The 27,411-nt window shown below is 42.0% G+C and overlaps 1 protein-coding gene across 1 annotated transcript; it reads left to right on the plus strand.

Moving 5' to 3' along the window:
- Positions 1 to 4,502: 4,502 nt before the first annotated feature.
- PDIA4 (protein disulfide isomerase family A member 4) lies at positions 4,503 to 27,411 on the plus strand. The gene is made up of 10 exons (XM_075125583.1): positions 4,503 to 4,741; positions 14,387 to 14,567; positions 17,761 to 17,966; positions 18,839 to 18,977; positions 20,351 to 20,556; positions 21,751 to 21,909; positions 24,668 to 24,819; positions 25,420 to 25,576; positions 25,666 to 25,899; positions 26,748 to 27,411. The coding sequence occupies exons 1-10, from the start codon at positions 4,648 to 4,650 to the stop codon at positions 27,161 to 27,163; spliced, it is 1,944 nt and encodes a 647-aa protein (XP_074981684.1). The 5' UTR covers positions 4,503 to 4,647; the 3' UTR covers positions 27,164 to 27,411.

Genomic DNA, 27,411 nt, shown 5'->3' on the forward strand with positions numbered 1-27,411 from the left:
CTAGGATATTTCACTTGTGCAAATGTTTTTTTTTGGTGAGGAGAGGGGGGTGCATCACGCATGATTTTGACTCTAAAGATGACTAACATAAGGACTGGAAAAGCTTTCTATTGACCACATAATGTGTCATCTCTCAAACATGTTGGGCTATCAAAGGTGAAATTTATAGGGAATAGAATATGATACGGTTGATGTGAGAACATGTTCTGTTAAAAATGTAGCCTTAGTTTTGGATAGCATACAAGAATAACCATCATCTGGATTCTTCTGCAGTGTTGGGTACACCAGTTTAGAAATGGCTCCTGTTTCAGAACTTATCCCAGTTCTGAACCCAGGAACTCCTTTCATCACCGACACATACTAATACACTACTTTGATATCTGGGAACAATAAGCCTCTGTTGGCAACACCAGCTACTTACAAACACTTCAAGCTAAATGTGATCAGGTATATAATCAGATTACAGGGCTGTGACAAAGTAACAGCATTTTATCTAACAGCGTTTAGAAGTATGTCTGTTGCCTCTAGTCACCAGTGATTGACTAGTGGCATTATCCTGTTACCAAAAAAATTGGAAGCACAGCACATATTGACCTCTTAAATGTAAAGGGCCTTCATATATTTCAAATGGTTTCCCCATTCAGAACACTTTGTATCCAATCCTGCTCCAAGTACAGTCAATGTGTTATTGAAAAAAACTACCTCAATGAGACAGACTGCTAACTAATCAACAGAACAAGGTCCCAGCCCAGTAACCAAAAAGAGAGAAGGCACAGGACAGGATAGTGGTTTGCCCTCATTAGAGAGCTTCGCATCTCTCATCAGGATCACATTTTACGAGAGAGAGAGAGAGGTTGGCTAATGTGAAAAGTGACAAAAGCATCATGAACACAACAGACCAACAGTCACACATTAACATTTTAAAAGGGACTGAATGAATTCTGCAGGCAGGATTAATATTTGCACTTTCAGCAACTAAGTTAAAAAGTTATAAGACCAAGAAAAAGAATTGTGATGCAAGCTCTGCCCTATCAGCCACCCTTTCTTTAAGGCGTATTGATTGGCAGATGAAATAGGGAAGGAATTTCTCCCTTACGCTATGGTCTAGAACCGCAAAACTGCTCAGAGGTTTGTGTGGTTTTTTTTTTTCCCCCAAGACCATAAGATACAGGCCACTGATATAAACACAGAATGCCAGACTAGATGGATCAATGGTCTTTCAATATAACATCTAGTTCCTGAAGCCATGCTAATTTTTTTTCAATACTAAAATATTTCTTAATACTTGGAAGTTCTTGCTAATCACTGCATGATATTAAAATTTTTGGTATTATGACATTTTTTTTATAACAGGGTGCAAGTATTGTAAACTGAATGAAATAAAGAGGCTCTTATGCAGCCTTTTTGTCCAGGGATCACAGACTAAATACTTAACCTCATGAGGTAGCTATTGTCCTCATTTTACAGATTGGGAAACTGAGGCACAGTTTGTGTGATCTGTCCAAAACAACAAGAGCAAGTCAGTGGCCCAGCTGGTAACAGAACCCAAGAGTCCTGACTGCTAGGTATCTCCCTTTCTGTACTTGATGTTCATAATCCCAATTTGACAGTTGTTACTGTAAGTTAGTGTGTTTTTAATTGTAGAGGGGAAAAAATAGATATACAGCTTGTGTTGTACTCTTGGTCACAACTTTATAGCATGCTATGTATTCAGGTGGGTTCTTTGTTTGGTGGTAGTGTACTTAAACTATGGACTAAAATTATACTATGTTTTCACGGAATGTTGCCATATTTCTCAGGAGCAAGGTTACAAAAATTGCATGCCCACAACCGCTACTGATAGAGCTAGATACTTGCTTCTGTTTTGAATAGAATTCCAGAGCAGTGCTGCCATATAAAAGGAAAAAGAGAAAATTAAATTTATCATCCTACATCAACCATGTTAGTCCTACATAAATCAGTGGATTGTGTGCACACATACTAAGGCTGAATGGTAAAAACCCTAATACAACTTGTGGAAAAAATAGTGAACATGTGCAAAAGACTGCACAGCTAAGTGAAATATTTACCATTTATAACTGGTCAAATTTAGAGAACCCTACACTGATCTACTCTCTATTTTAAAACAGGATAAACAAAACATTGTAGCAGCTAAGGATATATATAATTTAAGTGGAAGATTAGTGGCAAATTTTAAACAGGTCCATGTATTTCATCTATAAGAATGCCTGCAAAATACCTAATACAATCTCTTCCCTTTTATTTTGTAAATTGTTCTTAAAATCCAGTTTTTTTTAAAATGTGAATTCTAATATTGTCCAAGTTCACAGTCCTAAATGTTTAAATGTGAAAATTTATCTGATGAAAGTTGTAACCATTGCTTTAGGTCAAGAAAACTTCCATTTAATACACTCAAATGGAAAAAACAAGGCCTCTTATAGTTCATTTTGAACCCACTCTAACAACACGGCTTTCAAAAGGTAAGTTCAGCTGTTTTAAGAAAAGAAGAACTTCCATCAAGGACAGAATGGGAGCAAGATATCTTGATCCTTAAGGGGAATATCAGAAAAGGACATGGAAGAGAGAAATTGCAGTAGCATTAATTCTAATCCACCACTTTAATAAAACATTTATATCAAAGCCAAAAAACAGTTATAGTCCAACCCTCACCCAATGTAAGATCTCTCACCATTGTATACTTCTAACCATTTTATCCCATGTTTAATCTCTTAGGAAATAAGGCTTCCAACCTATTACAGTGGGAAAAAATTCCCCAGCACAAGTAAATCTCTCAGAAAATTCTCTGATATTAGATTTCAAAACTCCCTTTCTTCATTGCATCCAGCTACTCCTAATTACAAGCTTGTACAACCCTAATTACCTCTTTTTGTTTTATACCCTTCAGGTACTCTACCCCTAAAAGTATAACTTGCCAAAAGTTTTTTTACTTAGCCATTAGTCAGTCCCTAAATCCTCCATTAACTTTTGTTGCTTTTCTCTGAATTCATTCAAATTTGTCTACACCTTTCTGGAAAGGAGGTACCCTAACTGAATGCAGTATTCTATGTATCTGCTCTCAATAGAGAAGCTAGTATAGTGCCTCCCTGTCCAATTAAGTATGTTGCAAACTCACATGTAATTTGCTGTCCACACATAATCCTCCAGTCATGCATCCTCACTCAAATTGTTCAGAGCAGCAACAAAGGAGACTGTAGACACACTAATGCTATTAAATATTTGAAATAAATGTGAGTTGTGTTTGGACCATTACCCTTGTTAACATCTTGGAATCAGATTACAAGACACTTGGTGAGGGAATATCAGCTTTCTAGCCCTTTGTAGAATACCTTGTGAATGTGGTGCAGTCTATAATTCTGAAAAGTTTGGTAAGGGGGAAGTTAAAACAATCTGCAGATAGAGAGGATGAGGCCTTAGAGCTCTAAGCTCCCACAGCTGTTTTAGGTCACACTGAAGTTTGGTTTCAGAGGAACAGCCGTGTTAGTCTGTATTCGCAAAAAGAAAAGGAGTACTTGTGGCACCTTAGAGACTAACCAATTTATTTGAGCATGAAGTTTGGGTTGAACAGTCCCAGATGAGTCATGTGCATGTGGAGAAGCATAAACCCAGAACCCCCCTTTGTAGCATATGCCCCCTTCTCAGCTACTTATTTTCTGAAGTAAATGAAGTCACACCAGCTACGTATTTTACTTTTTACAGAAAGATGTGCTCAGACTGGCGCCCACATGAGTGCAAAGATAACAGAGGATATCCCCTCAACGAAAAAGGTTGCCATCTTAATGCTCTAACCTTTACTCCCTCCCCCACAGCCTTTGGGGCAGGGGGAGAGATTGAAAGCAGACACTTGACAATAAAAAGATTAAGCTGCAGACCAGAGCCGAAAATCAGAGCTAATCGGTGCAGACTGACCCCCCCCCCCCCTCGGCTTTAGCTTCAGGCACCAGGGAAGCGTCCTGGTTTTTCCAGCGGCTTGTGGTTCCTCCCTCCCCTACGCGTGAGGAGCAAAGAGCGTGCTGGGTGCGTTTCAGAGTCACATGTATAGTAGCCCAGCTCCCTGCGAGCCTGGGCCTGCCCGTGGCCCCAGCGGCTCGAGCCTGAGGACGCAGCTCCCCAGCGCCGCTCGCCCAGCGGCCTCCACGGCGCCCCCAGCCCTGCAGCAGCCGCGCGCTCATCCGCAGCGTCCCGCCCCGCTCCCGCAAGCCCCACGTGGCGCGCCCGCACGGGCCGCTCGCCCCCAGCTAGCGCCCACCCTCGCCTCGCCCTGCCCCCTTTATCGCCTCCCGCTCTGACCTACCCGCCAATCCCAACGCGATACGTGGCCGCTCTGCGCAGACAGGCCACGCCCCTTTCCTCCTCCTCTTCCCCCCCCTCCACCTCTCCTTTGTCCTCACCCCTCATGCCCACCCCTTCTGCTTCAGGAGTGTTGCAGCTGAAACTAGTGGCAGCTGGTGATTGGTGATCCCCGAGGCAGCCAATCGGAGAGAGGCACCTCAGGCCAGGCGTGGAGGCTGGGCCCAGCCCCCTAAGAGGAAGAGAAAGAAGGGGAGGAAAGGAAAAGAAAAGGAGAGGCGCAAAGCAAGTCAGGTGGGGGAAGGTGTAATTTTTAGGGTATTGCAAGTACATGCAAGGATGAATGTCAGTAAAGTCTGCCTGTTAGTGCTTCTCCTGGGGCTGGCTCAGCTTGCTATATTAGCAAGATGCCAAGAAGAAGAACAAGGTGGAGGTGAGTGTGTGACTAGTTCTGCTGTAGTCGATGAGTTTGACTCCGGTCTGAAACTGAAATGGGCTTGTGCTAGAAGGTTGTGGACTGTAAAATTTGAGGGAGGAGGGATTTGTAAAGGGATAACTACTAAATCTGCTGTACCCTGGGAGGGTACCGTTCCACAGATGCTTGAGGTCTCTTGTTGAATTAGGAGGAATAGATTAAAACTCGGGGAGGGGGAGGGAAGCAAGGGCTGGTTGGTAAGCAATTAAAAGAATTTGAGGATGTGTGAAAAGTAAAATGTTAAATAATGATTGAAAATGCAGGAAAAGATATGAGAAAATAAGGGCAGTTAGTGGATCACAGGGGTTAAAGTGTAAAAAAGCCAAAATCTCTGGAAGTTGTAATCCTAAAGCCCTGTGGTTAAATAAGGAAAATGCTTGCCAGAGTATCTAAAGACTATTGATTTGCTAATTAGATAAAATTGCCACATCCCTTACAATATTTATGAAACTCATTGATTGCTTTTGACAGACTAGCTTGTGTCCTGTTCTTATTTGCATTGCAGAAACCCAAAGACTGACTGTTCTCTTTTTGTGCAAATATTTTATGCTTTGTTTTGCTTTCTTTATAGATAGGTATTCTGGAACTCATTGCCTTGGGTCACTCACATTGACAGTGAAATTTCTATTATAAGGTTAGAAATTCCAAGGGAGAAATTAATCTCAATGCAGAGGGTCAGCATGAGGCCTATGCATTTACTAAAGAGCCAATCCCACAATTGAATGCACTGCACATTGATTTTAATAGCAGTACAAGGGGTGTGTCTGTGCACAGTCAGTTGTAGGCTCAGGGCCTGAGAGCTTTGAGGGATAACACCTTAGGTGAATACTCTGTGACAGGGTGAATTTCATTTCTAAGACGTGTTCCAGCAAACATGTTTGTGAGTAAAACCTGTTTGCAGGATTGGGCCCTTTTGAGGGAGCGATGCAAAGTAAACATGGTTTCAAAATAAGCCTGAAGTTATAAAATAACTTCTATTTCTTTAATCTTATTTTGCCAGAGGAAAAAATATATTGTTTAGTCTTTTTATGTTGCTGTAACTAGAACTAACTATTGCACTTGACCTTATGAAGCAAATAAATGGCCTGGAAAACAGCTCCAAATTGAAACGTTAACCTAACATTAACTGGATAATGCCGCGAAATAACTGTTTTTAAATGTGAAGAATTTCTTGCTTCTTAATATGTAACCACTACTTAAATTACTGTTGGTGGTGATTAAATTGTACTCTCCTAAACACACACATTTATTTTCCACTGGTGAACTTGAAATGAATCTAAACCTCTAATCAATAAGTAGTGATGGTGATTAGCCTAATGCAACTTATCTAAAAATTATTACCTTCCAAGTTAAGGAACTACCATCTTAAAAAGAGAGAGCTTTTATAGGAGGTAGAAAAGAATTAACTTCATGAAGTTGTGTGGAACAATCTCTAGGGGTCTTTTTCTCCCTAAACTTTCTCTTGGGCTATATAATGACAGACCTCAAAGCCTAGTTTGATTTAATAAAAATCCATCACAATTTGCTAACTCTGGTGGTTGCTTTCTTCAGTGTTTTACTATTCGTATGGGACTTCTACTTGTCCTAGGCTATGAAAATTATTACTTTGACTTGCAGCTCATTCTTCCTGTCTCCTCCTGCAACATATAAAATGAAGAGCTAGCATCCTTTAGTATTCACTGTCTCCTTTCACATTAAACATAGCACTCCTTTCAGAATTAAAAGGAACACGGAATACTGAGGATATTTACAAGCTCTATATTCTGAGGTGGCTCTTATTTCAAAAAATAGTCTGTTGCATTTTTGTTTTGCTGAATCTTAAGTGTCTCTATCATCCATGCATGTTTCCTCACTTCCAAAATTAGATGAGACAAAGCTGCTTTGCATTAGAAATAATTTATAGTCTAGATTGGACTGAGGACATGATATAAAATGGTGGGGGTTCTGTTTTTTAGAAACCTTATTCAGACGCAAATTAAAACAATAATCTTCTTGATGGTCTTCCAAAATGTTAGGCACTGTATGTAGTTTTGTTGGAGCAGAGATTCTGAGGTAATCACTTGGATCCCAATCTTGCAAATACTTGCTCAGGTGAATAGTCCCATTGAACTTAATGAAAGTACTTGTGTGAAAAATTACTCACCTGCAAAAACATCTACAGGATCAGGGCCTTGGGGGCAACACAATTATTAAGGTTCTCAAGCTTTGCTATATGAGGATCAGGAGAACTTTAATGTGGGAGGGTATATTCTACTCTCTCTGTTTTACTACTACTTTTGAATCAGCAATCAGGAGATACCTTTACTCTTCCTTAGGAAGCTTCTTTAGTATGACATTGTCCATGCTGCTTGGCTGCTCACCTGAACACTTGCTTTGGTCAGCTTTCAGAATACAGCTGTCTTAGAGTTTATTTCCCTGTTACCTGCAGAGGATTTGCTCACAAACATCTCAGGATGATATCCTGGTCCCACTGAAGTTAGTGGGAGCTTTGCCATTATCTTCAATGGGGCCAGAATTTTGCCCTCCATTCGCAGATGACTGGTGCACAGAGTACAGTACCACACTGCCAATATCAAAGACTTTTATATGTAAACTGGAGGTTTATTTTCCTCTGATATGCATTAGTTTAATAGTAATCCATTGCACACCCATAATACCCTTCATCTGTGGACCACAAAGTATTTTACAGTTCTTAATTCTCTCAAAACCCCTGTGAGATAAGTAAGGGATATATTTTCAAACCCTACTTTCACCTCTGAAATGCAGACACCTGTCTAGGGATACAGCAGTTAAGTAATGTTACTCTGTATTAACTAAGTTTGTATAGGCAGTGAAGAAGAAGAATACTAAATATAGTTTAAGTTGCAAGGGACCAGAGGGGTAGTTTGGCTATGACCTTTCCTGACGTGAGCTTCTGCTTGGACACATGGGTTAATATTCTTACAGGTGGATTTATCAAGCTCGGTGTTGTGACCAAGTGTCTGGGAGTCATAACCACCCTGTCCTTCCTAAGCTGTTAAATGGGAGGGTGGTAGCAGGTGGATCCCAGTATGGAAGAGGGAGCACAGGTACAGAAAAGATTGTGAATGACTTACTGGTTTTATTAAAAGTGCCATAGGCTCTGTAATGATTATAAGTTAGCAGGTCCTTGATTTTTGCATCACATTAGAAGAACATCTAGCACAGGGGTAGGCAAACTACGGGCCAGATCCAGCCCCTCAGGGCTTTGCATCCGGCTTGCGGGATTGCCACCCCCATGGCGCTGCGGGCCCCGCACCGCTCCTGGAAGCGCCCGGCACCATGTCCCTGCAGCCCCTGGAGGGGTGGGGGGGCAGAGAGCTCTGTGCACTGCCCTCGCCTGTGGGTTCCACACCAGAAGCTCCCATTGGTCGGAGATCCCCATTCCTGGCCAATGGGCGTTTCGGGTGTGGAACCCACAGGCAAGGGTAGTGCGCGGAGCCCTCTGCCCCTTCCCCCAGGGGCTGCAGCCACCTGGTACCGGCCGCTTCCGGGAGTGGTGCGGGGCCAGGGCAGGCAGGGAGCCTGCCTTTGGCATGGCGCCACTGCCATCCCAGAGCTGCTCCAGGTAAGCGGCACCAGGCCAGAGCCCACACCCTGAACCCCCCCCTGCCCTGAGCCCCCTGCTGCACCCTGCACCCCTGCCCTGAGCACCCTCCTGCACGCTGCGCCCCAACCCCCTGCCCTGAGCCCCGCCGTACGCCCCACACCCCTCCGCCCCAACTCCAAGCTCCTTCCTGCACACTGCAACCCCTCCCACACCCTGCACTCCCCCGCCCCCCCCTCCACACACCAACCCCTGCCCCAGCCCTACAGTCATGGCCCTGCATGCAATTTCCCCACCCAGATGTGGCCCGCATGCCAAAGAGTTTGCTCACCCCTGTTCTAGCATGAGCATCTAAACTAGAAGAACTAGAACATACTACATTATAACTAAGGCTAAATTTTTATCACGGATATTTTTAGTAAAAGTCAGGGACAGGTCACAGGAAATAAACAAAAAAATCACAACAGCCTGTGACCTGTCCCTGACTTTCACTAAAAATATCCCTGACAAAAGGGTTGGTGGGCTCAGTACACAGTGCTGCTGGGGCTTCTGGGTCCCCCACCAATGTGGTGCATAGGAGCTCCGGGGTTGCACTGCCCCTGGGGCTGGGCTGCTGCGGGGTCCCCTCGCCCCAGGCAGCTGGTAGCTGCAGAGTCCCCCAGTGGCTGGGCAGAGGTGGGGGTCTGCTGGCCTCACGCTGCGGCTGGGCAGCTGCACAGGGTCCGCCTGCTGCAGTGGCAGAAAATGTCACAGAGGTCAGCTTCCGAGACCTTTGTGACATAATCACAGCCTTAATGAAAACTAAGAATCCTGCACAGGTGAATAAGTTTGTGGAAGATATTTTGTCTTTGATCTAACATTGAGTGTCCTTCCTTCATTTCCTATGCATATTTATTTTGGGGCTGGGCCCAAGCTCCAAAGTTCAGATTTGAATCCAAGACTGAACTGCCTCAGAGTTCAATGAAGTCTGGTTCAGATTCGGGATCTTAGCGATGGAGCCAGCTGTGAAATTTGCATCTAGATCCAAAAATCTTTAGTATTTGGATCCAGGGTTTTGTTGTGGGACCATATGTAACTTTAAAAAAACAAAACACTAAATCCTAAATAGGCCCTTCTTCTGATAACTGCTTAATAATGATAAATATGCAAACATTATCTATGTAATCCACCACAGTTATGCAAACTTCCAGCCAGAAATATGCATGAAGATCATCCAAGATGCACCCAGAGCTTGGGATGAATGTTCTGGTATGTTTCTTAAGACCTGTGGCAGGGTTGAAGCAACAAGTTTATTTTCTTGAAATTCCATCCTCTGTGTGCTCGGTTCTCACTTAAGTGATCAGAAGTTACTCCTATTTATCAGAAGGTAGAGAGAGTTTAACCCTCAGTAATGACTTGTTGAATTTGCTGGTCACTTGGTGTGACTGTTTATGTGAGGTTTTATTTTGAAACAAAATTTGTTGTTTAACTGCCTCATCAATTTCTTTTTCAGGAAGCTTAAAGACAAACATAGACTTAAATTTGATTATAGCTATATCTCTTTTTCCTTCCGCACAGATCTGTCTTTATATGCAAATATTTATTTGCTACTTCTGCAATTTGAGCTGTAGTCTCTCAACAGGCTAGCTTCATTCTGTAACTGTCGGGGCACCTGACTCTTAAAAAATTTAAATCTCTAACTTAACAGTTTCATTTGCTGGGTTGTGTGTGCAGGGGTTGTTTTTGCATCACATCTTTAGCAGGTCATATCCTTCTGAAACTGACAGCAGACTTGAAGGTGGACAGTCTAAGGAGCAATGACACTAGTGAAACTAGAGGCAAAAGTGGATAAACTCTACCACCAGCAAATTATAAGTCTGCGCTTGAAAGTGCAAGAGGTGGATTAATTTAAATCAGTGATTTCTTTTTAATCAGCTTTTCCTTTTGTACTTCAGTTATTTTATAAAGAAAGGTGCATTCTTATTGGTTGATATAACCATTAAAAATGTTGGTTACAACTAAATAGAGCCTTTACATTAGATTTAGTACATCTTTTTGCTACCTAGGAGGGTACACTGACTTAAGCAACTATATAGTTTAATATTTTCAGATTCTTAATTGTACATTTTAGTATGTTAGAAGAGGGTGAATGATATATTGCTTATTTACTGGATAATTAACTTTATCTTGATTTATGTCCAGCTGCAGTAGGATGGTAACTAGAATTTAATTAAACACACAAAACAGCATATACAATTTATTTTTATTAAAACATTAAACATTTTGAATACATAAACTTCTCTTATCAAAACATGTTTCACTTTTACAACTAAATGATTTATTAAACTGAGAAATTAACTGTAGTCAGTGAATTAAACTGACTATTTCAGGTCAGTCTGGGAAAATTTTCAAATATGCCCTTGCCTAAGTGAACGTAACTGGAATATAAGTTCCTACTTGCCTAAGTCTCTTAAAAATGAGTCTCGTAAGTTTCATAGGCTGGCCTATTGTGCCATATTTATAAAGCCTGACCTCAAAAGTTAGATGTTTGTCCCTTTAGTCTTTCTTTGTATAGAAAAGCAGCCTTGAACTCAACGTTTTTTATAGAAGCTCATGGGTTCAGCATTTTTATTTTTATTTAAATATTTTAAGAGAGATAATAAGTTTAGACCTTAACATATTTTGTATTAAATTCAGATTTCATTTTAAACAGGTTTGTTTTCAAAAAGAAACTTCTTACAATTTAAATAGCAAAATCAAAAGAAAATCTGTTGGGGGGAGGGTCATTTTTTTATCCACCCTGGATATGATGCTTTTTTTGTTTCTGACAGTGAAGTAAAAGGGGCAAGGGAATGAAGTAGTGTAATATTACTGTCAGCAGTGTAGAATGATCTATGTGGCCTATCAAGGAGTTCTTCTGTAGAAAGCTATGAAGCGTTTTAAGGATACTGAGGTAATTACAGAAGCTGCAGTAAAATTAGATCTCCATTTAATAAGCTAGTAGAACTAGGCCTGGACTCCTTATGTTCTTACTTATGCAAAACTTCCATGGTCTTGTGAGTTCATTTTGTGGAGGCAATATTAATTCTGACATTTAACTCTGAATGCTTGACTTTGCAACCTAAAGGGTGATGGGTGGGTGGGTGTAAGTAAGTAATGGTACACAGCAGGGTCCAGTGACTAGTGACAAGGCTAGGAGTCCTGAACTGACTTCCCATTTCTGCCGCAGAATTTCATTGTGACCTGAAAATCAAGTCTTGAGTGACTTGCTTCAGAAATGAAGAGCACCCACAATACCTGTGGAGACCTGATTTCATAAACTTGTTGCTCACTTGCAGCTCTGTTTACACGTTTACTGGAAACTCTGGGTGCTAAGCAGTTCTAAAAATCCAGTCCTTTGCGCCTCTCTCTCTGTTTCCCTATCCATAAAGTGGATATAGTAATACTTTCTAACTCCCAGGAATGCTTTGAGATTTTTTTCATGTTTAAGTGCTTTGGGATCTGTGTGGGGAAATGCTTTGGAAATACAAAGTAATAACATACATTTTTCAAGTGCATTGACTAATTTTAAATCAGTGTTTGCAGTTGCCGCTTGAGAGCAGGTGAAATAGTAGCAGTGTTGATTAAAGAAACTTAATCTGCATCCAGATGTCTGCTACTCTATGATAGATAACCTCTGCAAGCCTTCTGGCTCCTTCAAGCACTCATTTCATCAGAAGCTGTGGTATCAGATACCCTTTAAAGCTGAATGTTAATTAAAAGTAACACACACCTACCTGAAATACAAATGGCTTTGGGGCTGAAGGGGAGTTAAAAACAGGAGAAACTTACTGAGCGATGCCACTCTCCCTGCAGTAAAACTTACCTCCTGTGGCCCTAGAAGCTACTGCTCTCTGGTCCAGTTATGCTTTCAGTTACACTGTTGAAAATCCAAGTAACTCCAGAGTACTTCAATGGACATCAGTGGACTTACACCAGCATAACTGAGAAAAGAATGTAGTCCATTATTATTCCCACTCCCTTGCCCGTTAGCCCTCATGTGTTCCTTTAATCCTGGATGCACAAACTCTAGATGCAGCCAGAACATTTTCCCAGCTGGGAATCCTGCCTGGAACAGATAAGTTTGGCTAGGCACTTACATGGTTTCTTGTCTTACTACGTGCCAATCTGTTTGTTCACAAGATGACTGGACGTTCACCACGACATGGGTCAGGAAATTAATAATCGTTTTAATAGTGGGGCTCTGCAGTGGCAATACTTTCTCCTGCAGCTAATAAGAGCTTTGGCTTTGTTAGTGCTTGTTCTATTAAATGAACTCACCGAAAGTTCTTTAAGGCTTACTTTTTTTTGAATGATATCAGTGTTATCTGTTGCTGGTGTGGTTTGATCCCTCAAGTGGCTTCTTAACAAGAGAGGGAGCATCCTAATTCCAAACCAAGAATGAACATGGCAGTGGAAATAACATACACAAACGAAAGCTAGGACAACCTTCACCCAGGATTGACTGGCTGCTTTCTTCTCTCTCTCCCTCTCCTCAATATCTGTAGATTTGAGGACTATTTAGTAAGTTCTACTGCCTCACGGTTGCCTCCTAAAACAAAACATTTAAACAAGGGGGAAATGCTTCAGATACATTCACTCTTAAAATAGCACTCTGAATAAACACTGAGTAGTAAAATGATGAAAGCTATAATGTTGTAGCTGGTATATTGCCCATTTATCCTAAAGCTGGCAACAGCATAATCAGCGGGTCAAATTCTACCTCGGTATAAATCCAAGCAAACACTTTAATTTCAATATATATCCAGAGTGGTGATCTGAGTTAGTCTCTTGCTGTCTTCCATCATTAAACGCTGTCAGGTAATTCAAGCTCTTTGTTTGTTCAGATTTGTCTACATTATCACACGGAATTTTACTACATCTAGGACGTCTAAGGGGATTCCACATGGATGCAGGGGTTTGCACTAGAGCAGAGGTCAGCAACCTGTCAGAAGTGGTGTGCCGAGTCTTCATTTATTCACTCTAATTTAAGGGTTTCGCGTGCCAGTAATACATTTTAACGTTTTTAGAAGGTCTCTTTCTCTAAGTCTATAATATATAACTAAACTATTGTTGTATGTAAAGTAAATAAGGTTTTTAAAATGTTTAAGAAACTTCATTTAAAATTAAATTAAAATGCAGCGCCCCCCCCCCCCCCCCCGACCGGTGGCCAGAACCCAGGCAGTGTAAGTGCCACTGAAAATCCGCTCATGTGCCGCCTTTGGCACACATGCCATAGGTTGCCTACCCCTGCGCTAGAGGATCTCAATGCAGGTGCAAGGCCATAATGGGGGCAACACATAGAAAGTCTTTGAAACCATTGTATCTAGATAAAATTTGCAAGGTGGTGGGTTTGGGGTTGTTGGTTTGGTTTTTTTTTTTTAATGTAATGAAAATCTTGTTGTGGATTGAACAATCTCCTGAACTGAGAACCAGAAAGTGAAACTGATTAGTATAATTTCAGTGAGCAAATGCAAGAATAAAATCAGTTTCCCATACTTTGGGAAAAAACTTAAATGAAAACAATTGCATACTCACCCACCACAACCTCGCCATGTGGTATTAAAGACTTAGATCCTAATTTATACATCTTCCATGCCTCGCCCTACCTGGCTAGTTCTTTGTGTCCTCTCCCTCTCCGCCCTCCTGCCCCTCCCCAAGGAGGCATACCCCACAGTTTGGGAAATACTGATGTAAATATTCATAATGTCCTTTCTTTTCTCATGTTATATGCTTTGAACAGAAGATCAGTTGTGTTGATATTTAAAGTGTCATCTTCATTGGCATCTGAATTAGCATCTATTAAAATGCCTAGGACACCACACTTCAGAGCTATTTTTCAGGCTCTCTGCAAACGCTGGCAGTCATAGCTGCATCGGTTACACTCTGATCATAGTCTGCAAAGTGTTTCATTTTGTTTTTTACTTCTAAAAAAATATAATTTTTAAACTGACAGTGTTGCTTTATCACTAAACTTGAAACAACCTAACATGAACTGCCCTCCCCACACACTTTTCTAGAATCTGTTACAAAAGATGATGAGGATGACGATGATGATGACGACGACGACGACGATGAGGATGATGATGATGATGATTCTGAAGTTAAAGAAGAAAATGGTGTTTTAGTTCTGAACGATGCAAACTTCGATACCTTTATTGCAGACAAAGACACCGTGCTGTTGGAGTTCTATGCACCATGGTAGGTTCGAAACTTGCAGTGTTTTTATATCCCAAATGGATATGTCCATGGGGTTCGAACCCTCCATTAAATACTTTCTTCAGGAGTCAGTCGCATTTATTTTAGTATACAGATTTCAGCTGGGTTTGTGTGATCCACGTATGGCTTTCAGTGGACAGATTTGTCACTTGCAGCTTAATAGCATGCAGATCTACATAGCTAAAATCACAGTGGTCTGGATTGTGCCAGTTAGGCAGAACCTAGAATGAGGTGTGACGTAGAGCAGCATGATTGCAGGGGGAGCACTGGGAGGCATTCTACCCCTGGGAGGTAGAACTCTTCCCCAGCATACTCTAGGAATATGCCTGCAACTGCACCTATGTATGAACTGCAGCCTGTTTCTTCTGACTGCTGGTCACACTGTAAGTAGTCATGGCTCTAGCCGCTTGGGGGACTGTGTAGCCCTGGGGGAGTAGAGACAGAGCTGCTCTGACCACAGCCGTTGCAATTGTGCCTGCCTCTTATGCACATCATGTGGGAGAATAAGGAAGGAGAAGGCCCCTTGCATCCTCCCCACTGCACACACAGGTAAGGTCTGGGCAGAATTCAGCGCAGCGTCAGAAAATAGGTAGGAATTCTCAGTTACCCCCTTAATGCATCTGAAGTTGGGACTGAATTGGGAGGCAAAGGGAGCTTCAGATTACCTTAGTATATAGTTGCCTACATTCCAAAGACATGCAGGGGTTCCCCACTGTGAGTAGGTGCAGCCTGGCTTTGCTTCCCTTGGTACTCCATGGCCCTGAGAAGCAGAAAGGAGCCTTAATACAGTGCACTCTGGCCAGCCTTTGATCATCTCCCTCCATTGGGGACTGGGAGCAGGGCTAAGACACTAGTGATTCTCTGGTTGGGGAGCTCCCTGTTCAAGGGTATTATGAGGCTATTTCTGCCCACTTTAAGGCGACTTGACATTGGTGGAACAATGTAATAGGGATATGGTATAACTAAAAATTGGCCCCCTTAAGGTTGGCATTTTTAACAGTGTTTTGCTGTACATCTCAGTAGTCTAATTCTGCAGATACTCAATTTACATTGGTGTAACTCCTCTGAGTTACCTTGGATTTATATTGATACAACTGAAAACAGAATTTAGGCCAGTATATTTAATCTAGTGCATTTTACACCACAGACAGAAATAGGCTAAAGGAAAACATGGAAGCAGAAACTGTTTGTTGGCACGATGCTGAGTTAGCACTGCTGCAGGAACCTCTTGCGTTGCCTGACTTTTTATTTTTTAAACTGTAATTTAACAATGTATTAACATAAAAGCAGCCAAGAAAATTAAATGCAAAACACTTTTTTTGAGTGAGAAAGATGATCTCTTCTTAGGGTTAAAGTTGAAAATTTGGTCCCAGTTATCATTTAGATGAACCTATCTAGCTTTTTATATTGGCTTCCATCATGTAATATCTGAATAGAATCAGGAAGAGATGAATTCCCACCTTTGTAGCTGGAATCTGCCTGCATTTTTTTTTTTTGTAGGGCATAGTTATGTATGTTTTGATGGCCATATCTTTGTAATGGACAAAGATGGAAACGCTTTTTTCTTTTAACTTTTTTCACCTGGCCTTGATGCTAAACAAAACTGATTTAAGATTTTCCTATGGAAATAAGACTAGCGCTCTCTCTCTGTCATGCAGGCTGTCCCAGCAGCCCCAGCCCCTATATGGATTTCTAGGATGGCCAGACAGAGAGGGTGTGCAGTGTTGTCATAGGTGGATGGCACTCTGTTAGGCACCTTTTATTTCTTCTTAGCTGCTGACTGAACATGCTCCGTAGTGGTCCCCCACACACGCGTGCTCACACAGTTGTGTTTATTTCCCCCCCTCCCCCAATCATTACCAATGACTTTAGCAAAAGACTTCAGTGGGGTCAGGATTTCACCCAAAGTCTTTAATGATGGTTACATCTATGCCAGGATTCACAGTTCTGTTGTTTCTGCTGTAGCCTTATTCAAATAGTGGTTACAGTCTTTATAATGGAGTGGTTTGGAGGTCGATAGGGGGAGTTGGTTGCCCTTTAACTCAAAAATAGCTGAATGGATCTTGCTTAAACTTTCTGAAACTCCTCTTCAGGCATGGACAACTTCAAATCAAAGCATGAGTGTTTCTTGATATTAAAAACAGAGGGCATAATGGAGACTATGGCTGAAAGTCAGTCTCGAACTTCCATGTAGCCAGCACTTCTTAATAATCTTACCATTCAAAAGTGCTTAACAATATCAGTTAAATAATATTAATGTAGTTACTGGGTGGGCAAGTACAGCAATAATTTTGGACTCCAAGATAGGAGTATGAGACCTGTCATACTGGATCAGACCATTGATTCAACTAGTGCTCACCACCCTTTGTGCTCTTGCTTCATACAAGAGCCATCCACGGACAACCTGATCACCGAACTTGACTGTTGCAGTCTCTCTACTGGTGGGCCCACACATGCACAGCAGTTTAAGAACTATTTGCTGTTTTGACTGTGGTTTTTCTGTTTGTTTGTGTGTTCTGTGGGTTTTTTCCCTGTCTTTGCTGCAACATTCTAAAACCACTTTGTGTGCAATATAGTTCATTTTTTGTCTCCTTATCCTGCTTCACCTGAAAAAATGTCACCTTTTCTGCACAAGCAACGGCTTGGATTAGCAACTCATGGAGTGGCCTGATCCCTTCCCATCTTATCAAGAGGCAATTCTCACTTCTCTTCCTTACCTCATCTCAACCCATTCATAAGTGACCTTGCAGATCATAAGGATAAGCCCGCTCAAGATTCCTAGATTGTGACCAGGATAAAGAACTTGACATGAGTAAAATGCTGATGGGAAATTTTAGGGGTTTAGTCCTCTGGCTGGTATTAATGGAAATCCTGCCTCTATACTGTGCACTATTATAAATATATATGTAGAGCTTTCCTTTTTCCATAGTGAGGAGGGGCAGTGTTCTAAGTTTAACTATCTTATGGTAACCATTGTGACTGTAAGAACTGGAGAGATTATGTATAGAAGGGGCAAACGTTCCTAAAACAATACAGTTGGACACTCCTATCTATTCTAGATTTGAAATCATAGCAGGAAAAATAACACACTAATTCTGAGGTCCTCTTGTGGAACGCTCTGTGGAAATGCAGAGTAGCAAAATATACCTTCAAGTTCATGTCTCTGATTTTACAGGTGTGGGCACTGCAAGCAGTTTGCTCCAGAATATGAAAAGATAGCCAAAACGCTGAAGGAAAATGACCCTCCCATTCCAGTTGCCAAAATAGATGCTACTGCAGCCACTGCTGTGGCAGGTCGTTTTGAAGTTAGCGGCTATCCAACCATCAAAATTCTGAAGAAGGGGCAGACAGTTGATTATGATGGATCCCGAACAGAAGATGGTAAGCTGTGTTCTCTCTGAGTTCAGTGTAATGAAGCAAATGGAAGGGGGAAGTAGCACCTTACTGCTTATAAGTGGAGCTTTTTAAACACGCTGATCCATTTGTACGATCTGTTCCTGAGTGCACAGAACCTTCCTTTCAGCTGAATTTTAAATGGAGGAATGTTAAGGCCAAGATAGGGGTGTGTGTGTATGTGTGGTTTTTTTTAAGGGTATTTTGAACAGCTTCATGTTACAGTATGACTTCACCAGGTATTGGGTGTCACTGATACCCAAAGGATTCTCTCTCCCCTCTCCTCCCCTCCCCCCGCTTTACTAATGTACAGCAGTTTGGCTGTTAAAGTGGTACTCTTTCATGCTCTGAGAGAGGCCAGCTAACAGTAGTATCAGTATTGATATATTGGCAATGGCTGTGAAGCTGCTACTTATTTGACGCTTAAGGAGATTATACTGTACTTCTCTCCAGGCTGAGATAAAAGCTGGCTCTTCCAGAGCTGCCGTTCCAAAATGTTCAGTAAGAAAAGGAGACACTGAAATAACTTGTTACAATGTACTGTATTTGCGCTCTGTAAACCTGGAGGAGCATGAATTAAAATACTGACATTTTGTTTATTGTTTGAATTTCTATGGGGTCCATTAACAAAGAAGTAAGGGACAAAAGGAGCTCAAACAAGTAAGGGTATACCTAGGATTAGAATTCAGGAGTTCCTTGGTCCTAGCCATCTGCTCAATCCAAGATAATACTCGGTCACTAATGTCTCAAATTCTTGGTGATCTCAAATCTTCCTCTTAGACTGACGCTATAGCACTAGGAAAGATACGGATGGCATGGATATGCAAAATTACAAACTTGTGAATTCAATTGTCTTTCAGCAATTGTGACTAAAGTTAGAGAGGTTTCGGATCCAAATTGGACCCCTCCACCAGAAGCTACGCTGGTGTTGACCAAAGATAACTTTGATGAAGAAGTGAATGATGCTGACATAATGCTGGTGGAGTTCTATGCCCCATGGTAAGACAGAATGCGAATTTCTCTTCTTTCACAGATGTGGCATGGCTGTAAAACTGGAAGGGAGGGGCAGCTGGGGGCTCCCACCTGTCGAATTTCGTTTTCCTATAAACCTATCCCTTCTTAAAATGGCTTGCTTGCTTACTTGACTGCATTCTTAGAATGGTATTCTGTTTTGAATGAGTTGTGTATTTAAATGGGAATACTCATAGATACTAAGGTCAGAAGGGACCATTATGATCATCTAGTCCAACCTCCTGCACAACGCAGGCCACAGAATCTCACCCACCCACTCCTGCGAAAAACCTCTCGCCTATGTCTGAGCTATTGAAGTCCTCAAATCGTGGTTTAAAGACTTCAAGGAGCAGAGAATCCTCCAGCAAGTGACCTGTGCCCCATGCTACAGAGGAAGGCGAAAAACCTCCAGGGCCTCTTCCAATCTGCCCTGGAGGAAAATTCCTTCCCCACCCCAAATACGGCGATCGGCTAAACCCTGATCATATGGGCAAGATTCACCAGCCAGATACCCAGGAAAGAATTTTCTGTAGTAACTCAGATCTCACCCCATCTAGCATCCCATCACAGGCCATTGGGCCTATTTACCATGAATATTTAAAGATCAGTTAATTACCAAAATCATGTTATCCCATCATACCATCTCCTCCATAAACTTGTCAAATTTAATCTTAAAGCCAGATAGGTCTTTTGCCCCCACTGCTTCCCTTGGAAGGCTATTCCAAAACTTCACTCCTCTGATGGTTAAAACCTCATACTGAACTTGATATTTTAAAGAGCTCTTCCTCATGAAAGTTGGGGGGAGCATTGGAGATAGTCACATAGACCTGGGTATATTGCATAGTGTTTGACTCCACTATAGCATGATTCATTTCTGACCTTTATCACCCCGTTATTCCAGTCCTGAGCTTCTGTTGAGGATAAAGTTAGCTGCTATTTGTTGGGGTTTGTGGCTTGTTTTGGGGGTTTTTTTTCCTCCCCACAAGCTCTGACAAAATCATTGGTCACTTTAAACTCAAAACTTAGTCCATTGCTGAGATTTAGTTCTCAGCAGGTGAAAAGCTAGAGGAGTAACTCTCTGTGCAACTTATCCTCCCTGAGATATACCATGTTTAATAGGCTGAGGGCATGTTGTGATGTGGTTAAAGCCAGGTCAGTTACAGCCTTGATTAAGAAAGCACCTCTCTGAAGGAGAATTTTTTCACCAGGGGAAAAAATTAAGAATGTCTACATCCCTACTTATTTTCCATTCTGGAAATGTGAATTTACCCACTTCATATGCTTGGAAGGTAAGAAGCCACATACTAGATATTGTTACCTATAAAATACACACACACACACCCCGCTTGTTTTTTCTTTAGGTGTGGACATTGCAAAAGGCTCACTCCAGAGTATGAGAAAGCTGCCCAGGAGCTCAGCAAACGCACACCCCCAATTCCTCTAGCTAAAGTGGATGCCATTGCTGAAACAGATCTCGCAAAGAAGTTTGACGTCTCTGGCTATCCAACTCTGAAAATCTTCCGCAAGGGCAAGCCTTTTGACTACAATGGCCCACGAGAAAAATATGGTAACAGGTCTTACTATTTTGAGTTAGAATTGGGGGGGTGGGGCGGAAGGATGAACCACAAACACTTCGAAAAAGTCTTGTGTACATTCAGCTGTTGGCGTAGCTGGAGAGAGAGAGGCATGGAAAACTGCATTCTCTCCTTTGCCTAGGCTAACAGGATTGACTGAATCTCTTAGAGCCCTAGGTCTTATCTCTAGGGCCCTACCAAATTCACGGCCATGAAGAACGCGTCACGGACCATGAAATCTGGTCTCCACCATGACATCTGTTCTTTTCTGTGCTTTTACCCCATGCTGTACAGATGTCATGGTGGAGACCAGCGTTTCTCAAATTGGGGAGTCCTGACCTAAAAGGGAGTTGCGGGGGTGGGTGTCTCAAGGTTATTTTAAGAGGGTCGCAGTATTGCCACCCTGGCTTCTGGGCGGCCTGAGAGCGGCGGCTGTTGGCCGGGCACCCAGCTCTGAAGGCAGCACCCCACCACCAGCAGCGCAGAAGTAAAAGTAGCAGTACCACACACACCCCCCCACGATAACTTTGCGACCTCCCCACCACAACTCCTTTTTGGGTCAGGACCCCTCCAATTACAACACCCTGAAATTTCAGATTGAAATAGCTGAAATCATGAAATTTACGATTTTTTTAAATCCTATGACTATGAAATTGACCAAAATGGAGCATGAATTTGGTAGGGCCCTGCTTATAGCCCCTTTTCATGTGGGAGACCAGTCAAACCAGTTTACAAAAACAAGAAGTTATATATAGGTGACACAGCAGTGCCAGTACGGGCAACCATTCCACTGCACTGATATGTGTGTCACTTAAGTGCTGACAGGGTTAAGTGCTGTTCTTAACCAGATTAAAACCCAGGAGGAATTCAAGTCAGCATTTTCAGCATTGTTTTTTGGATGCTCAGTTTCAAATAAACGGGGCTTGGATTTTCAGAAGAGCCAAATAATCGCAACACCAATTGAATTTGGTGGAAGTAGCAGTTGCTCAGCTCTTCTGAGAAGCAGCCCTAAATTGAACACCTGAAACGAGAGGGCCTAAATCTTGATCAATTAGTGTTTTTGTTGTTAAGCTTGATCTCCAACTGAAATGCGGTTTCTACAAGATTGAAATTGCCACAGACGCACCATACCTGAATCTTGCTTTCAAGTAAATCTTCTGAATAACTTTTTTTTGTTTTTGTCCCAGGTATTGTTGATTACATGATTGATCAGGCTGGTCCTCCATCCAAACAGATTCAGGCTACCAAACAGGTACAAGAATTTCTGAAGGATGGTGATGATGTCATAATCATTGGCATCTTTAATGGAGAGATGGACAAAGCCTACCAGCTGTATCAAGATGCTGGTAAACTATATTTTTCAAATACTAAGCTAAAAGCATTTCTGTGTTCTCCCATGGACTGCCTAGCCAGGAGTGTTCACCTATTTCTGCTGAGTTTAATTTTTATTTTAGCTTTTCAGTTTACCTTTAATCCTTAGGAAACTAGCTAACATCTCAGGTAGAGGTCTTCTGAGGACTAGCTATTTCATAATACTTTGGGACAACTCTGGCGTGCGTTGTGCCGGGAAGGAGGGAGGATTTCTGTCTGCTGGTAGCTGATGTACTCTAAGACTCTTGAGAGAGACCAATCCTGACCTCTCTGCTCCCCTGCCTGCCCTCCTGACATCTGCTGCCTCCCTCCTGACTGTTCCAGATGACATTTGCCTCACACTTCCTTGAGTAGGAAGTCAACAGGAAGAAGCCGGCTGTATGGCTGCAAAAGGAGGTCAGGCCAGGTGTGGGAGAAGAACTGACGCAGAACCAGCAGTACAAGTGTGTGGAGAGGCAAGGCTGGTAGCTGAGAGGCAGTTAATGAATTGGGGTGTATGAACACCGGGTGGGGGCAGTGGGGCGCAGAGGAAGCTCAAAGCCAGAGTGGTGGGAAGGATCTTCTTTTCCGTCCACTGAGGAAAATAAGCTTGGAGAATAGGGGGCTCTATCTTGTTGTCTGGGAATGGGGAAGTATTGAGGATGGGTGTGCTTCTTTCCAGTCCCTCAGTGCAGATCATTGACAATCCAGTTACTCCTGCCCATTGCTCTGGGAAGAGTGCAGTGTTTAAATATACAAGAGGCCAAACATTACTGCCTCCCTCCCTTTGGGGGAGGAAGGCTGGACACAGATCATTTGAACCAGTCAGTGCCCCTCTTGGCATCCACCAAAGGGGGATAGAGAGCAGCAAGATATTCCCTCTTTCCTTTCCCAATGGCAAAGCATACTTGTTAGCTCTTACTGCTCTGATCACCTGCATGGCAGTACAGTTTCACAATTAATCTGGCCATTCCAACACAGCAAACTGTTGCACAGTCCCACATTTAGGAGAGAGCCAGAAACATTACTTTGAAAGGTGCATATTCCAAAATATATTAAAATAAATATTGTAAAGCAGCTATTTGAAGTTGCTCAGGGTTTTGGAATACTAGAATAAATTTCAGGGGAGATAGATTGGCGGGCAGAGTTCAAGTGAGGCGCAGTCCAAGGTGCATGCTAAATTTGTCTCCAGATTCTCACCTGTCGGTGGAAATTCAGTAATACCTGAGGCGGTATAAAATTCTAAACGTTTAGTCTCTAAGGTGCCACTACTTTCCAAATCATGGGGTAAGGGGAGAATTTCTTTAAACTAGAGTTAAAGGATTTTAATCTTTGGCTATGTCTACACTGCCCTGAAGCTTGGATTACCGAGGGGGGGTGGAGGGCGGGGTACCAAAATGCTGTGTTGTAACTCCTGTGTGGATGCTCATAGACTCTGAGGTCAGAAGGGACCATCATGATCATCTAGTCTGACCTCTTGCACATTGCAGGCCACAGAACCTCACCCACCCACTCCTGTAATAGGTCCCTAATCTCTGGTTGAGCTACTGAAGTCCTCCAGTCATGGTTTAAAGACTTCAAGTTACAGAGAATTCACCATTTACACTAGTTTAGTTTAAACCTGCTCTGGGCATGAAGTAAAAGTGTCATAAATATAAAGGGAAGGGTAACCACCTTTCTGTATACAGTGCTATAAAATGCCTCCTGGCCAGAGGCAACATCCTGTTACCTGTAAAGGGTTAAGAAGCTCAGCTAACCTGGCTGGCACCTGACCCAAAGGACCAATAAGGGGACAAGATACTTTCAAATCTTGTGGGGGGAAGGCTTTTGTTTGTGCTCTTCGTTTGCGTGTTTGTTCTCTCTTGGGATTGAGAGAGACAGACAGAAATCCATCTTCTTCAACCCATCCTAATCCAAGTCTCCAATATTGCAACCAGTATAGGTAAGCCAGGCAAGGCGGATTAGTTTCTTTTGTTTTATGTGAATTTTCCCTGTGTTAAGAGGGAGGTTTATTCCTGTTCTCTGTAACTTTAAGGTTTTGCCCAGAGCGGGATCCTCTGTTTTGAATCTGATTACCCTGTAAAGTATTTTCCATCCTGATTTTACAGAGGTGATTCTTTTACCTTTTCTTTAATTAAAATCCTTCTTTTAAGAATCTGGCTGATTTTTCCATTGTTCCAAGATCCAGGGGTTTGGGTCTTTGATGATTTTGTAACCAATTGTTTAGGATATTATGCTCAAGCCTCCCCAGGAAAGGGGGTGTGTAGGGCTTGGGGGGATATTTTGGGGGAAGACGTCTCCAAGTGGTCTCTTTCCCTGTTCTTTGTTTAAAACTCTTGGTGGTGGCAGCGTACTGTTCAAGGACAAGGCAGAGTTTGTACCTTGGGGAAGTTTTAACCTAAGCTGGTAAGAATAAGCTTAGGGGGGTCTTTCATGCGGGTCCCCACATCTGTACCCTAGAGTTCAGAGTGGGGAAGGAACCCTGACAACACTAGTTTAGTTTAAACCTGCTGTGGGCATGAAATAAAAGATTCCTAGTCTGCATTAATGTAATCCTGTTTGAAGAGGATTAAGTGAATGCAAACTAGGAACCTCTAAATTAGTGCCTGTAGCATCCACAAGAGGGAGTTACAGTGCAGCACTTTGGTACACATCGTAGTCCAAACTGAAAGGCTGTGTCAACAAGCCCTTGGGTGCAGTGTCTTTTAGTTGCTAATTATTTCTCTTCCCCTCCCCCGCCCTTTAATTTCTCAGCTAATGGTTTAAGAGAAGATTACAAGTTTCACCACACCTTCAGCAGTGAGATCGCAAAATTCTTGAAAGTGACTCCTGGAAAACTGGTGGTCATGCAACCTGAAAAATTTCAGTCAAAACACGAGCCCAAAATGAATATTTTGGATCTTAAAGTGAGTAGTTTTCCAGGCTATTAGGAAAAATGAAGTCTGCTTGCTTGATTACAAGTATGTATGAAGACTCTGCTCATTCATATACATGAGCAATTCATATCCTCAAATTGGAGTTTAATAGTCCAGTAAATGTAGATATTTCCTTAAGATTATAAGGGCCTGATCCAAGCCCCACTGAAGCCAATGGGAATCTTTCCACGGACTTAAGTGGGCTTTGGATCAGACCCTAACTGTTTGGTTTGGTTTTGATTTTAGTTACAGTGGGCCTGATTTGTCCTTGCTCTGGTTTTATGCTGGTGTGACTCCACTGAGTTCAGTGGAGTTACTCCTTCTCTCACTTAAGCGAGTGAGAATGGAACCAGCTTTTTTTGCCTCCTAAAATGGCATGAAATCACTCTAATTGTGCCTTTTCCACCTCCAAAGGCTTCATGAGGCCACACCAAAGGCATAAGCTACTTCTCCTGTTCAAGGACCTCAGAGATTTATTGTGCATGTTTTATATACAAAATACATCTGTATGATAATAGTTTAAAAAAAAAAACCCAAAAAACAAGTTCAAGTTTTACATTTCTAAGTGCAGCACTCTTTTATTTTAAACAGGATTCTACTGATGGGTCTGAAATAAAGGATCACGTGGCAAAACATGCTTTGCCACTCGTTGGTCATCGCAAGACCTCCAATGATGCTAAGAGATATGCTAAGCGTCCTCTAGTGGTTATCTACTATACTGTAGACTTTAGTTTTGATTATCGTGTTGGTGAGTTTAACTCTTGTGAGCGTCCCCCAAAATAATTGCCTTTGGGGAAGAGAGAAATTGCTAATCCTTTTGTGTTCTGATGATTTCAGCTACCCAGTACTGGAGAAGCAAAGTCTTAGAGGTGGCCAAAGACTTCCCTGAATATACTTTTGCCATTTCTGATGAGGAGGATTATTCTTCTGAAATAAAGGATCTGGGGCTGATTGACAGTGGGGAAGATATTAACGCTGCAATCCTGGATGAGGGTGGCAAGAAATATGCCATGGAACCAGAGGAGTTTGACTCTGATGTGCTCAAGGAATTCATTTTGGCATTCAAAAAAGGTAAAACCCCCAAAACACAGGGTTGGTGGTCTCTGGGGGTGGTGAAGGGACTGCACACATGGGGGCAGGTTGTGTTTTTGTTTTGGTGGTGTTTGGGTATTTTTTTGTCCTGTTCTTCCCCACCACAACCCTCCTCCTGGATCTGTTTCTGAGATTGTGGCCACAATATAAAGTTATACACAGCCTCAAAACAAAACTCTGTGTTAGACAGGTGATAGCTGTCTCTTGCCCCCTTCTTGCATTTGTATCTTGGTTAACTTTCAGGTTTCAGAGTAGCAGCCGTGTTAGTCTGTATCCACAAAAAAAGAAAAGGTGGCACAAGTATTCCTTTTCTTTTTTTGGTTAACTTTGTGTTGCTCAGACGACACAATGGCATCTAGACAATTCTAGCTATGTACTAACACACTGTCAGTCACTTGAAAGGGTTGGTAAGCCCCAAATTTTCTTATATTTGCTCATGAAATATGTATGTTCAAATGACAGCAGTCCTTTATTCATATTCATTGCTAGTATAATGAACCAGTATGTGTCTATTAATATGGTGATGAACACCAATATAAGAAAGGAGAAGATTTTATCAAGGAAATGGATTTCACTGTCCATATTCCACCAGCTTCTTATATTAAAAATTAACTAGCTAACCCAGGTTTCAAACAGAGAATAAATTTTATTCAGATGGTGAAGATCACATCTTCCCTTGTTTGAATGGTGCAACTACACTCCTTGCTGGCCACCAATGGTTGAAATCAGGATTTATCCTCAGAATATTAAAGCCTCTCTCCGGAGGAGATTTAGTTCAGTCTAATGGTGGCCTCTTTTGTTGACTTCACTTTTTGCTTCTTTTCTAGGAAAACTGAAATCTATTGTGAAATCCCAGCCAGTACCAAAAAATAACAAAGGGCCTGTGAAGATTGTGGTGGGTAAAACATTCGACACCATAGTAATGGATCCAAAGACTGATGTCCTAATAGAGTTCTATGCTCCCTGGTGTGGACACTGCAAGCAGCTGGAACCTATGTACACTGAGCTGGGTAAAAAATACAAGAACCAGAAAAACCTAGTCATTGCCAAGATGGATGCTACTGCCAATGATATGACAGATGATCACTACAAAGTGGAAGGATTTCCCACCATCTATTTTGCTCCCAGCAACAACAAAAAGAACCCTATTAAATTTGAAGGCGGGAATAGAGACTTAGAGCATTTGAGTAAATTTGTAGAGGAACATGCAACCAAACTAACCAGGACAAAAGAAGAGCTTTAGATGAGATGAGGGTGGAAAAAGAATTGTTTGTACTTTATAGGTAAAGCAAGTTACTCACAAAATTTGTTGAGGGAACAATTCTGCAGTTTGAGCAAAGGGGATTCTTGGGCAGAAAAAACATTGCAGTATCTGATTTTTGTATTACAAAAAAATCATTCTGGACACTGAACTTCTGTCCGACATGAATGTCTTTAGGCTAGTTATAATTTTGATCTTTGGAGGAAAAATACAGTCTTTATTTTTTGTGA

Source organism: Caretta caretta, chromosome 2 (assembly GCF_965140235.1).
Source record: "Caretta caretta isolate rCarCar2 chromosome 2, rCarCar1.hap1, whole genome shotgun sequence".
In the NCBI taxonomy this organism is placed as follows: domain Eukaryota; kingdom Metazoa; phylum Chordata; order Testudines; family Cheloniidae; genus Caretta; species Caretta caretta.

Excerpts from the sequence above, each read along its gene's own strand:
- PDIA4 (XM_075125583.1), top strand. The coding sequence starts at position 4,648 with ATGAATGTCAGTAAAGTCTGCCTGTTAGTGCTTCTCCTGGGGCTGGCT. Across the intron at positions 17,967-18,838 it reads TGGATCCCGAACAGAAGATG|CAATTGTGACTAAAGTTAGA; the intron begins GTAAGCTGTGTT and ends ATTGTCTTTCAG. Across the intron at positions 25,900-26,747 it reads CATTTTGGCATTCAAAAAAG|GAAAACTGAAATCTATTGTG; the intron begins GTAAAACCCCCA and ends CTTCTTTTCTAG.